This window comes from Myotis nattereri, assembly GCF_964212035.1.
Source record: "Myotis nattereri genome assembly, chromosome: 11".
NCBI classification, from domain to species: Eukaryota; Metazoa; Chordata; class Mammalia; order Chiroptera; family Vespertilionidae; genus Myotis; species Myotis nattereri.
In genome coordinates, this window is record NC_138086.1 from 40,147,954 (window position 1) to 40,162,364 (window position 14,411).

At 36.0% G+C, this 14,411-nt stretch overlaps 1 protein-coding gene across 1 annotated transcript in view; it reads right to left on the reverse strand.

Moving 5' to 3' along the window:
- Positions 1–14,411, reverse strand: part of SEMA3D (semaphorin 3D) — a 193,951-nt gene that overhangs the window by 123,780 nt on the left and 55,760 nt on the right. The window contains exon 2 of the mRNA XM_081102746.1: positions 4,383–4,571. Within this exon, the coding sequence (XP_080958872.1) occupies positions 4,383–4,533 (151 nt within the window). The 5' untranslated portion in view covers positions 4,534–4,571. The remainder of the gene's footprint in view (positions 1–4,382; positions 4,572–14,411) is intronic.

Genomic DNA, 14,411 nt, shown 5'->3' on the forward strand with positions numbered 1-14,411 from the left:
TCTATTATTAGTATAGAAATACTATTCATGCCCGGTGCATGAATTTGTGCACATTGAAAGGAAATTGATTAGAAGAAATATTTTAATATTGTTATTTTCCCTTTCTCTATAATAGAAGTGTCAACCAAATTCACGACCAACAATGACAGATCAAAACACACATGGGCAATTGGCGCCAGTGAGAGCTTTATATATACAGATAAACTTGCTTAATTAGACCTGCTTTCTGATTTAGCTAAACTTTTTCCAGCCCAGTGAAGCACCCATCTTCTCTTTCAGGTAATTGTCAGCAACACAGCAGTAAATATTAACACAAAGCAGATTATTATTGTAGATCACCCAGGGAGAACAAAGGGTAAAATATTTAACTACAGCAATGTTTGACTATATTCTGCACAGTGAGAAAACCTGGAGTCACTTTCAAGGTCCACCATTTCTTTTCAGTTGGGTCAAGTTTCTAAGCATTCTAAATCTCCATTTTCTGGCTAATGAAAAGAAAATAGGATCCCACCAAGTCTCCTATCTACCTATTCCAGGACTTCTGCAAGGATCATATGAGATGAGGCATGGGAAAACGCTTCACAGACATTTGGTTAAAGTGTAAAATGTTTGCACCTGGGTATAAAGCAAGTTGTGTTCCTGGGCTGAAGAAACTCCAAGGAGGCTAGTCACTAGGGAGGGGAAGCCGGGCGTTGCTACGTGACATCATTACCGGGTGCCCACAGCCACGGTTCCAGGCTGGGCTGGGCTGTGGGCCACGATTTGCACTATGGGGTCTCGGCAGTGTTGGCTGCAATTTGGTGGGGTGTCACTCCAGAGTGGTGGCAGGGCCTGTGTCCCACGTGGGGGAAGCCGAATATTGCTTTGTGGTTGCCAGATCCGTGGTGCCGTTTCTCTGTGAATGGCCAGTGGACTTCACAGCAGCTCCTTTGTTGAGCATCTGCCCCCTGGTGGTCAGTGTGCATCATAGTGACCGGTCACTTAGCATATTAGCCATATATATATATATATATATATATATATATATATATATATATAATCTGGAAATTAATAGCTAATAGCAGCTACTGGAAGCCAGCTAGAATGTGCCTATGCCTGTGTATCACTATTGAAGTTAAGTTGGGAGGTGATTTCTATAATTCCTACCCTGCATTAAATCTTTGCTACTGTTTAGCAGCATTTGATATGTAGATAACTTACCTACATGTAGATTAAAACCTAAAAATTACAACATTCTGTAAGTATCTTATCTAATAAAAGAGAAACATGCAAATTGACCATACCTCCACTACACTCATAAGTCACGCCCACCAGCCACACCCACAGGGCAAGCAGAGCAACTATATGCAAATTAACCCAGGAGGCTTGGTTGTACTGACGATGGAGGAAGCCAAGCTTCCTGCCTGCCCTGGCTGGCTGTGGCCTCTGCTCAAGGCAACGAAGTTTCAATTATAGAAGATAAGTCCCAGATACCTGTTTCCAACCAGCCTTCACTGAGAGCTTGGGTGGCTAGGGGCTGTGGCCAGCCTGGAAGCAGCCATCAGCCACTCACCCAGGATGGCCAGGCACCCCAGCAGGACACCCCTCCCTGAAGGGGCTGTGGCCAGCCTGAAAACAGCCCTCAGCCCCTCACCCAGGCTGACCAGGCACTCCAGCAAGGACCCCCACCCTGGTCCGGGACACCCTTCAGGGCAAACCAGCCAGCCCCCACCCATGCACGAGGACTCTATCCTATATAATAAAAGGGTAATATGTAAATTGACCCTAACAGCAGAATGACTGGGAATGACTGGTCACTATGACACACACTGACCAACAGGGGGCAGACGCTCAATGCAGGAGCTGCCCCCTGGTGGTCAGTGCACTCCCAAATGGGGAGTTCTACTCAGCCACAGCCAGACTGATGGCTGCCAGTACAGCGGTGGTGGTGGGAGCCTCTCCTGCCTCCTCAGCAGCACTAAGGATGTCTGACTGCAGCTTAGTCCTGCACCCCGCTGGCAAGTGGACATCCCCCGAGGGCTCCCAGGCTGCCAGAGCAATGTCTGACTGCCAGCTTAGGCCCACTCCCTGGGGGAGCGGGCCTAAGCCAGCAGGTGGACATTCCCCAGGGGTCCCAGACTGCGAGAGGGCACAGGCCGGGCTGAGGGATCCCGCCTTCCCTCCCTGAGTGCACATATTTTTGTGCACCGGGCCTCTAGTACTGAATATAAAAACCATAAAAAGACTAGTTATTAATGTCTAATCAATCCAACACTTATACCAGGCTCTCCTTATATATAAACACTAGGTGCTGAGGGTTCTGAGAATCTGTAAAAGATATATAAAAAATTATTTTAAAGTCTCATAAGGTTGATTCCATGTTCAAAAACATTTATTAATATAAAAAAATACCCTCTAACTAGGGAAAAACTTAGTTAATGCTTTTCTATTTTTAATTATTTATTTTAAATGATCAGCTTGTTGTATTTGAGTAATCACTTGAATAAAAATTTGATTATGAACACAAGTTACATAATGACAATCTACTTATCTTTTTTTCATAAATTTATCAAAGGGCGTAGAATCCCACAAATTTGTACATCTATTTTGGCCAAAAAGAGCATGTGGTCTTCTTCAACCCCATTCAGTTTTAACAATTAAAACTCATATAATCAGTTAGTTAAATATCAGCATGATGCTTCTTTCAACTTTAAAGTTCATTCTGGGAGGCAAGTGCCTCCGGGAAGAACTACTGATGTCTAGAGTCTGAGAAACAGGATTAAACATCCAGGTCCTATGAAGTATGGATTTGATGCAGGAGCTGAACCATGAACTAATTTGAGACATTGGCAAATTTCTCAACTTCTCAGCACCTCTGTAACTTTAGTATATATATTAAAGGGAATGATAATAATCCCCACCTCACAGGATGGTAGCAAGAATGAAAATGATATAATTCACACACAGTCCTTATACCAATACTTTGCTCCTAATGAATCCACAGTTACTGATTATTAACTACTAATAAGTTTTTCGCAAGCCTGATTTATTTTACATTATTCACCATATCAATGCAACATTCTTGTGTTATTCACTAACATAGAAGCAGATAACATTTCCTTTTTTCCCTTAATATCTTTGTTTTCAAACTTTCCGTATAGTTTTAATATTTATTTTCTGTTCTTTTCTTAAAGTGATTTTAAGTACAGGCAAATAAACAAATCGGACATGTGCAATATGAAGGGTTGTAAAATATCATATATACTTCAGTGATTGATATGTTTATCAGGATAGAGAACATTTCCAAAATCTCAGAAAGTTTCCTCTCTTATCCATTTCCAATCAATCTTCCTTTGACCACAAAAAGGCTATGGTCTAATTTTTTAACCATAGATTAGTTTTATCTGTTCTAGAAATTCAGTAAGACTATAAAACTAAAAAAAAAAAAAATGGTATTTTGCCTTAACTCTTTAATGCATGATATAAGTTCCAAACAAATACCATCATATAAAAATGTGTATAATATGCTAATTCCACTAACACTTATATTTGACTTCAAATTAGCTTTTATAATTGATATTTAATTTAAGCTGAAAATAAACTGCTTTAAAGATTAGAGGATATTAAAACCGCCAGTATAATCTTTTACCTGCCAACTTCAGAATAGAGAAGTCTGAGCCCCCTACATTCCTCTCACTAGTGAAGGTATTAAAGAAGCCAAGGGTATATCATAGAAAAGAGAACAAAAGAAAGAAATGTTTGAGCATAAAACTTGACACTCTCAGTCGTCTCTCTCACATATGAGTATATACATATGCCTTTTACACATACATATACCTAAGATGATGAAATATAACTTAACATAAACTTTGCTTTTATATTAATTTAAATATTAAAAATAATTAGCTGAGCATATTTCATTTCTGAAATAATTCTCTCATCCTTTTAATCCTTTCATACTACCTTAAAATAAAATATGTATTTGCTTGAGATGTTAAAGGTATATTAGTGTGTTAATTTTTTTGATGATATCTTACAATTTTAAAAAAGAAAATATCCTCTAGTGATACACTAATTGGTAGTGCTATATGAAATATATTTTTTTCCCTTTTTAGGGATTGATTTGTTTTAATACAAAACTGATTACAACTTGCAGACCAAAATTTCCTAATTATACTCATAAGTAGTTTATCATTGTAATAAATGGAATGAAAATTGCATCTATACACACAGTTTAGGTATCTATTTTCCTCACAAAAATAATAAATAATTGGCCGTTGTGTTCTATACTATTTCTATTAACTGATGCCAGTACAATAAACATGTCAGTGAAGTCCGCATGCATTTCTAAATAAAAAATTACAGTGATTAAAAAGATAATCTGAAAACATTTACACATTTACCTTTGTAGGTTAGCTTGAGCCGTGGAATATTTTGCTTAGAAGTTCCAATGACCGGAAGAAACAGTGTGGTCATGCTTAGCATCATCAAGGCATGAAAAAAGTAAAAATAGTAGCTTTTGGACTTCGGTCTCTCATCTTTATTAGCATTCATGATGAAAACAATGTTCTCTTTGAAACAGTGGAAACAAGCTAAAAATAAGAAAAGAATTATTATTAATATAGCATTTTGCAGATTTTCCAAGACTTAGTCATAAATTTATGAGTGTATATAGATATAAAAACAACTGCTCCTTCTCTCTTGTTTTGCTCTTACAAATTTTTGCCAGGGAAATGAATCAGAAATGAATAATAAAATTCAGGTCGGGCTTTACTCAGTTATGGAAATGAGTGTATAACTTAAAATCAACAATTTATGCTAATTAGCCTATCTTCTTCTAAAGTTATTTATGCAAATGTAGAAGGAGTCAATTCTTTCTGTAACTTGATTTCTTTAATCAGATAAAAACACTGGTAGAAGCCTACTCTTTTCCCATATCATTCCCAAAGGAAGACATCCCCCAAGCAAAAAGAAATAAAAGCTGTCATCTTGAAGGAGTTCTCCTCTTGCCTCTGACTTCAAAGGTATTTACAAAGTCTACCTAAAATAGGGAAAATTAGAGATGATCAGGTCAGGGCCACCAGTACAATATTAGGCCTGGGACAATGTAATCTTAGTTGCACCATATAAAGTTCTACTCAGGAGAGCACTCACATATTTTAAACTAATCCTAATACTAATAATTAAAAATTACATTCATTGAGCATTTATATATACTAGTTTTTTTAAATTGCTTTACACAAATTAAATGACTTAATGCTAGTAAATTAATTAAAGAAGGAGGTCATTAGATTGGCGTGGCTTTAATGTCATGGTGGCAAGTAAACCTAAATCTAAGCCTATGAATGACTCAAAGTTATGAACTCAAAACACTAAAGACAACCAATGATAAACATCCAACTAAACTTTAAAAATACAGCCAATGAAATAATTTACTTTCTGCCCAGCCAGTTTGGCTCAGTAGTTGAGCATCCACCCTGAGCCAAGAGGCTACTAGTTCTATTCCTAGTCAGGGCACATGCCCACGTTGTGGGCTCTATTCCCCAATAAGGGACATGCAGGAGGCAGCCAATCGATGTGCTTCTCTTTTATGGATGTTTCTATTTCTCTCTCCCTCTCCCTTCTTTTCTCTCTAAAATCAACAAATACATATTTTAAAATAATAATTTCCTTTCTTTGCTTCTGCATTTTCTCTATATGTCTTTTCCCTGACTCCTGCTGGTAGAGTGCGCCTAGCCATTTCCGGTTTGGAGCTCCTGAAATTAATTTTTGCTCAAATAAACATTTATATCTATATATAGATATCGATATAGATAGATATATAATTAAACCATAGTTAAAGTTCAAGTATTTATTAAAGTGAGAATAAAGATAAGATTATTTTCTGAAAAGAGTGGTTGATTATATACAAATAGTTAAAGTACCATGAAGTAATTCCTAAAATTGGGATATTTATGGAATGTTAGGGACGACATCTCGAAAGAGTATCACATAGGTTTAAGCAAGACAAGGACAGTTTCATGGAGGGCAGATAAAGGTGAATGGAATACAAAAAGAGACAGTTGAAGAGAACAGCGGAACCTATTTAAGGGTTCATGAAAAGCCAGAAGCATGATAGACAGTTAAATTGCTGAGGAGAAGGCAGAGACCGTAGCATAGTCCAGTGGGGCAGAAAAGAAAGGACACCAAAGAGGAACTTGAGCTAACTCTTCAAAGTGTCTCATGCCTGTCCTGGTACCTAATATATTATGACACAAACTATGCTGTTACTCCACACTGCCTTTGATATTGCATCATATGAGCTGCTTCTATCCATATTCATCAGGTTTCTCTAATCCCATTTGTCTGTTCCTTTCACTTTTCCCTATACCCACTTGTTAGCAGAACATAGGTATCTGATTGCAGCAGATCCACAGCCTTGGCATACAAACATGCATTCCTCCACCTAGTCATACCCTTTGAAAAAGAAGTGAGAGGCAAATTGAATGTAGAATTTAAGTAGGCATTAAATTTCTCATTAGGCTTAGTTTTTTCTGAGCCTCTGGACATGTGAAATACTACTTTTTTTCATGACATGCAACAAAGCATGTAATGTGAACGTATGTTTATGCAGAGGCAAAAGAGAGGAAATTTTCCGTGTGTGCATTTTATTAGCAATAATGACTTCAGTACAGGACATTTCCTGGGAATTAATGGCCAGTTGGGGTTAATGGCCCTTGGCTATGTATTGAGATATCTACTCCTCCAACTGGTCATTAATCGCTATGACATGCCCTGTGCCTCCAACACTATAAGTTAAGAAGATTGATGTTCTGGTTTTCAATGAACAGTAGTCATACTGTTCCTTGTAACCCAACTCATTAATATTGTTAAATAAGTTAAATATCAAAGCACTGCTTCCCTTGCTTCTATGACATTCTGATAAGTACCTACACGTGCTGAAACATATGCTAAGGGTGAGGGACAAAATAAAACACAAATCCTGAACCTGCTGGAACTTTTTATTTGACTTTAAATATTTTTTCTACTATAAAACCGTCAACTTTCTAAAATCTGCTGCTCCTGATTCTTTGTTTTTCATCCCAACAATCTTTTGAATTCAATCGTTAATCTTTTAACTGAAATAATTTATGGGTAAAATGTATTGCCAACAACCTCTCCACTAATCTATTAATATTGTGCTATCTTCCAGTTCATGTTTGTGTGTGTGTGTGTGTGCGTGTGCATTTTGTGTTTGCACACATATGTGTGCCCTGCATCTGGGAGGAATTATAGAGAGAAGTAGGTGCGATTTAACCTCAAGTGGGTGGATTTAGGGAATTGCATAGGTTATACTGCATGCTACTGTCTGTAACAAGCTCGACCTGGAGCCAATTAACTGCATGTAATCTATTCCAGATGTTCACTGGGACAAATAGCACTCTTGGGGATCTTCAGATGTGAAGCCAATAGGGAGTGTTCTGATTATGAGAGGTTTTTACACTGTTCCACTAAATCAGAGATCCAAATGCATAATCTAACACTCAAGAAGGCCTTGTACCATTTTATAAAAGAATGCCGAGTCCAGAACTTATTACATGGATGGTAACTCCTCAAAAATATTATTTGAGGAGTAAGGCTATTCAATTTCATATGTAAACTTCATTGATTTGCCTTATTTAGTTATATTCATTTGTTCCAAAAATCATTAAGGCAAGATAATGTATAATTATGGTGAAAAAGTAGATTCAATACATAGGACAAGAATTAAAATACATAATAAGTCTTCACACATGAAAACCTTAAACACTTAGATTTCAAATTCTTTCTCAGGGATATGTGTGTGTGTGTGCGTAGGTAGGTAAGTAGGGGAAGGGAGTAAAGCAATCCTTGTGTGTGTGGTTTTATTTTATTTTTTTAATTTATAAAGAGCTACTTGTTCTTCACATCTTTATAGTGCACATAGGGTCACCTGAGAATATTTTTTAAACTCAGGAGACATGAGAAGCTATGACCACCCCCCAAAAAAAAGTAGAAACTCACTTTGGCCTACTTGTAGCTCATATGTTTTAGTTATTGCTTGATTAGATGGTTTTCCTATAGGGTACACAAGATTGAATTATTAGAACCATTGCTTCAAGGCAAAAATATGGACAAGAAACCAAGTAGAAATTATAGAAGAAACTTATGAGCCAAAGAGACAGTATAGGTGGACAGAAAGAAGCTTTATGTTAGCAGAGGGATATTTTATATTCCAGTGATATCCAAGAAGGCAAGTGGTATGTATAAAGATCCACCAGAATAGAGATTGGAATGCTAACAGTTTCATATGCATTTATTTTATTTCATCCTCTCTAAATTTATTTGTGTGTTTTCTAATATACCATAGCATTCCACTACTTTATTACAATCAGGGGTATGCAATCACTACTGAAGTGTACAACACTTTTACCGATGAATAGAATTTATAGGGCAGCAACTTTTGGTTGAATAATTTTAACTGTCCATTAGTGGACTTTATTGTCTTCAGATCTCACAAGTTCCTCATCAATTGATACATTCCCATAGAGTCTGGAAGACCATCTGATTTTTCAGATATCATGTAGAAGACACTTAAATTAATTAAATGTTAATCTACTTCCTAACATCCTTATGATAATAGCCAGTGATATTTCACCACCTATCAAACTAAGTATGAATTACTAAGTATTACATTTCAGTAATCAGTCGTCAGTAACTTGTCAGTAAAGATAAATCAAACTAGTTTACTTTTCTAAAATATGCTGAAAGTATATTGTTGTGTAAATACCGGCTCAACAAAACACCATTGTTACATGTTGCTTGGGTTTGTGTGCCTTACAGCTTTGTACTTATAACAGATGAAATTCTTCAGGATCTTACTCTACTGAATCCATCTCAACAGAAAATAACATAATAGTGAGATTTCAGAACATACCTGTGCAACCAGTTAGATTTAATATTGCAGATTGCATTTTTTCCTGAACATAGCAGTAACAACAAAATAACTCTTATGTTGTAAAAAGGTCCTAAAGAAACCAGAGTCCCCAAGGTCCAAACGGCTCAAATAATTAGCACATTAACATAAAGATAATAAAATGCTACCATAAATGATCTTATTGCTAATCATCGTCCTTATCTTAAATATCTTTTCAACTTGCTACTCAAAGCAGAGCACTGAGAGTTACCAATTGGCAGGTCAGAGAAAGAACCAACAACGCAATTAAAGTTGGTCTCCCTTAAAATTTAATTAATCCCCAACTCAAAGATTTAAGATTTTCCTTTTCACATTCTCACTCTAGAGAGCATTTTAATCCATGCACCTTTTCATGACCAAGATAATCTTACCCCTCACCCTTTGGTATTCTGATATGCTTTTTGAGAATTGTAGAATGTTTATAGATATTTTATGGAAATATTTGTATAAATTATAGGAAAATCATCAAATTTTAATGTCTGCCTTTGTGTGGACAATATAAATGTTTATCATTAAAACTGATTGTTTTGTTAAAATTTAAAACCCTCCACCTCAAATATTCTGATATGTGCTGCCTACTGTTTAAAAGAATTTATTTTATAAGTAGAATAAAGTGGATTATATTTAATAACATTACATTGCTACTAAACATTAAGTAAATACAAATAGCAATGTAATGTTATTAAATATAAATCTAATTAATGTTATTTTATATTTTTAACATATTGAATTCAACAACCAATGAATATGAGCAAGGCAGACTTTTTTCAACAAATAAAAAAATTGCCCAGCATTTTTTAGCAGTAATAGTTCTTTAATGATTGTTGTTTATATTTCTAGTGATAATGACATATAGTAATGGTTTCCATTTTGGTTCTATTCTAAAGCTCTACAGCATACCCAGTACATAGTAAATAATCAAGGAGTATTAACCATTTTTAAAATTAATGTATTCAATTTGTTCTAGTTTTCTTTTAAAATTATTTTAAGAAAGAAAAGCAAATTATGGTATTGTGTGTTTTTTTTTAATCTTTGTTGTTGAAAGTATTGTATATATCCTCTTTCTCCCCATTGACCTCTCCCAGCCTGCTCTTGCCCGCCACCCCGGGCCTTCACCCTTTTATTATCTGTGTCCACGGGTTATGCATATGCATATATGCATACAAGTTCATTGATTGAACTCTTTCCCATCCACCCTCCCCTGCCTTCCCTCTGAGGTTTGGTAGTCCATTAAATGCTTCTATGTCTCTGGATCTACTTTTGTTCAACGTTTATGTTGTTCATTAGATTCCACATATGAGTGAGATCATGTGATACTTATCTTTCTCTGACTGGCTTATTTTGCTTAGCATAATGCTTTGGTTTTAAAGACACTTAATAATGACCTGAACATATGCCTACAGTTTATAAGTCCTGTAAAATAAAGAGATTCCAGGAGCACATTATGTAACCTCAAGAGTATGAACCCAAATGAAGAACATCATTACAGGATACCACCAAGACAAACAAATGAACATGCAAGCAGATAAACTTCATTTCTATGGCTTATGAGGAGATAGTCAGTGATAGTTTGAATACACTTATGAAGGATGGGATATAATTATAACTGGAGTGCTTCCAATGCTATTCTCCTCATTTGAATCATGTAATTTTTCAAGAAAGGAAAGATAAGTAGATACCAAATAAAATAAATAATGTAAAATCTTAAAGTAAAAATATAATAAACATTGTTCAATGTGTATAATACTTGACTTGAAGATTTTCACTTGTATTAAAAAGATTAACAAAATTAGGCTTCTTTTCTAGACAGGATACTAGCTTTAAAGGAGGAAAGTATGAATTTATTTTTTTAAAATATATTTTATTGATTTTTTTACAGAGAGGAAGGGAGAGAGATAGAGAGTTAGAAACATCGATGGGAGAGAAACATCGATCAGCCGCCTCCTGCATACCTCCCTACTGGGGATGTGCCCGCAACCCAGGTACATGCCCTTGACCGGAATCGAACCTGGGACCTCTCAGTCCGCAGGGCGACGCTCTATCCACTGAGCCAAACCGGTTTCGGCAGGAAAGTATGAATTTAAATAACCTTCTGGGCTATACAAAATTGAAGAATTTGGTATATTCAGTAATATATTGAAAGTAAGCAATAACTTATGTTTATAATTTAATATATTCTTTATATTAAATGTTATTTATATATAAATGTTAAACGTTTTAAAAATTTTCAATTATAGTTCATATTCAATATTATTTTTATTGGTTTCAGGTGTACAGCTTAGTGGTTAATCATATATTTTACAAAGCTTTCTCCCTGGTATTTCTTATACCCAACTGGCATTATACATAGCTCCTATGCTGCACTTTACATCCCCATGATAATTTTGTAACTACCAAATACCAACCCCTTCACCTTTTTCACCCAGTCCTCCAATCCCCCTCCACTGTACCTACTTTTTAATTTTTATAAATATATCCATCTATCCTATTTAATTCAGTGTAGTACTATTTTCCATTCCCACCCCTCACCTTTATGTCCATGGATAGAGCGCCAGCCTTCTGACCTTAGGGTCCTGGGTTCGATTCTGATCAAAGCCTGTACCTTGGTTGCAGGCTCCTCACCACCTCGGGTCCTGGTCGGGGTTCATGCAGGAGGCAACCAATCAATGTGTTTATCTCACATTGATGTTTCTCTCTGTTTTTCCCTCTACCTCTCTCTCAAAAAAAAAAAAAAAAATCAATGGAAAAATATCCTCAGGTGAGGATTAAAAAAAAATAAATGGGCATAAAAATCTTTCATGAAATCTTTTAAAGTTCTTGTTTTTCTCACTTTCTTTAAACAAATTATTATGACTAATTATGATGGCACTTAAGTTTACATAGCTTAATAAGTTGCTGACATCCTTTGAGATATGTATAGGATTATTTTAATTTTTATAAATATATTTATTGATTTTTAGAGAGAAAGGAAGGGAGATAAAGCATAGATGTTAGAGCAGAACATCCATTGGCTGCCTCCTGCTGGCTCCCTATTGGGGAGGGAGCCAGAAACCTGGGTATGTGCCCTGACAGGAAATCAAACAGACAACCTTTTGGCGCACGGTACAATGCCCAACTAACTGAGCCACACTGGCCTGAGCAATAGGATTATTTTAAATAGTTAATTAAAATAATTTTCCTGCATGAAAAATTATCATGTTTAAAGGCAGTTATATTTATCCAAGATCTATTTTTACAAGTAATTTTCCTTATATTAAAATTATCATTTTTTATAAAGTATATTTGAAATTAATATGAGCTTATAAAACATGGTTGATCTAATTTCATTAACACCCTATAACTGTATATATGACATAACAAAACTTTGTTTAATATATGGCAGGAACTCAAAAATAATTTTTAATTTATTGGCTATAATAACCCAGAAAACATAGAAGCAGTACCTCCTGACTGAAAGTAGGAAAAAATTAGATATTATGTTACTATTCAATTAGGTTTAGGTATGTTTAAAAGAAACAAAAAACTTTCAATTTCATTTTAAACCATTCCAGATCTGTAAACATGCCAAGTATTATTTATTAATAGATTTCCAGATTGCTGTAGTTATAGCTTTTGAGGTTGTCTCTCCCTCAGATTCAAAGGGCTATTGTACTTCTTGGAACATCTTATATCTGCTTGGCCTGAGATGGTATATAAATAGCACATATTATACATATTACAAATTCCTTCCATATTTAATAATTACTCAAGTAACATTTGCAAAAGAATTTAATGTTTGTATAACATGACCTTTATTCTCAAAATGCATATTTCAAATTAATAGTATTCTGAAACAAAACTCAAAAAAAAATGTGACCATTATGTAATAGCAAATAGCATTACTATAAAATGATTAAATATTGTTATATGATTAATACAAGTTTTAAACTATACATACACACACACACACACACATACATACATACATACATACATACATATACATTTGAAATCGCATGGTGCCGCTCTGCCTTGAGACCCGAATCTCTCCATGCAGAGCTCCAGCGTGCCTGGCCCAGCCCCCAAATCCTCTGGCCTTCTCTGGCCACATCAAGCCCCGCCCTTGGTCCCTCTAGTCGCCTAGGACTGGGCCCGCCTTCTCTGGGCACCTCCCCACTTCCACCCCAGTTCCAGAGCAACACAGCAGCTCGGCCCCGTCATGGCTCTGGAGGAGAGCATGGAAGCCTCCCGCCTGCTGGCTGTGCTCCTTCCCCTGGCAGATGGGCCGCGGGGCACTGGGAGTGCCAGCGGTGGGTGGCGAAGGACTGGTGAGGGGGGTGCTATGCGCTCTCACCCCTGCCCTCCCTGGCAGGGGATGGTTCTGCCTCCTCCCGGTGCCTCCCTGCTTCCGCCCCATCTCTGGAGCAACACCCCAGCTAATATGCTAATGACCTGGTCTTTACCCATTAGGGTGTATCAACCATTAGCATATTAGCTCTAATTAGTATAGATATACCATAATAAAGCATAACTACAATATTTTCTTTCAGAAGAACTATTAGATTCACTGAATATGCAATATGGAAGCACAGTATAAACCTTGTTAAAAAGTTAATTCATTAAAGCTGAATTAATCCCTTTACCGACATTCTCTAAATATATACAAGGAACTCATGTTTTTATTTTAAATAGAACTTGCAATTAGTGCATGAGCAGTATGCCTATTTATTGGGGTGCAAACATTTATTGTACAAAAATGTATGAAATTGTACAGAAATTTCAACTTATCAGGCAGCCCATATTTCTAAATACCCTCTGGTCTTACGTATGTAAATATGTTTTGCCTATGTTTCTTTTTTTTTTTTTTTTGAACAATTGCTCTGCTGAGGCCATGTGCAATTTGCCCTTCCACCCTCGTCATCATGCTTATCTAACTCCCTATATATTAGTATCAGTTTCTTTTTTCTTTCTTGAGATATAATTGATATATAACATTGTGTATATTTAATATCAGTTTCTGAACTGTGTTTAATCCCATCCTTACATTCTCAGCCATATCTGGAAAACTGGATTTAAATGGCCATCCCATATCTGTCTGCCTGGCTTAGATAAGCAGGGGATTCCTGAGTTGAGCACACAGCTCTCGGTGATATTTCCCCATTTTTATTTTTTATGTACTTCTCTCTTCTACTACATAACTTCTGAAGTTGACTCAGAAGTGAAACTAGCACTGTAGTCTAGATTAAAATATAGAACTCACCATAAATAATCTCTCAAAATCCTCAGTAACTGAACTCATTTATTTTTACTATGTGTTATATAGCAACTGGGATAAAATTCTTAATTCTCTCAGGGGTAACAGAGGCTAAGAAGAGCTCAGGCCCTGGCTTTGCTATGGTTTGCGTTGTAATCCTTGTTTTGCTACTTATCAGCTTTACACTCTGAGAGAATTCACTTAATTCTCTAAATCCAGTTTACA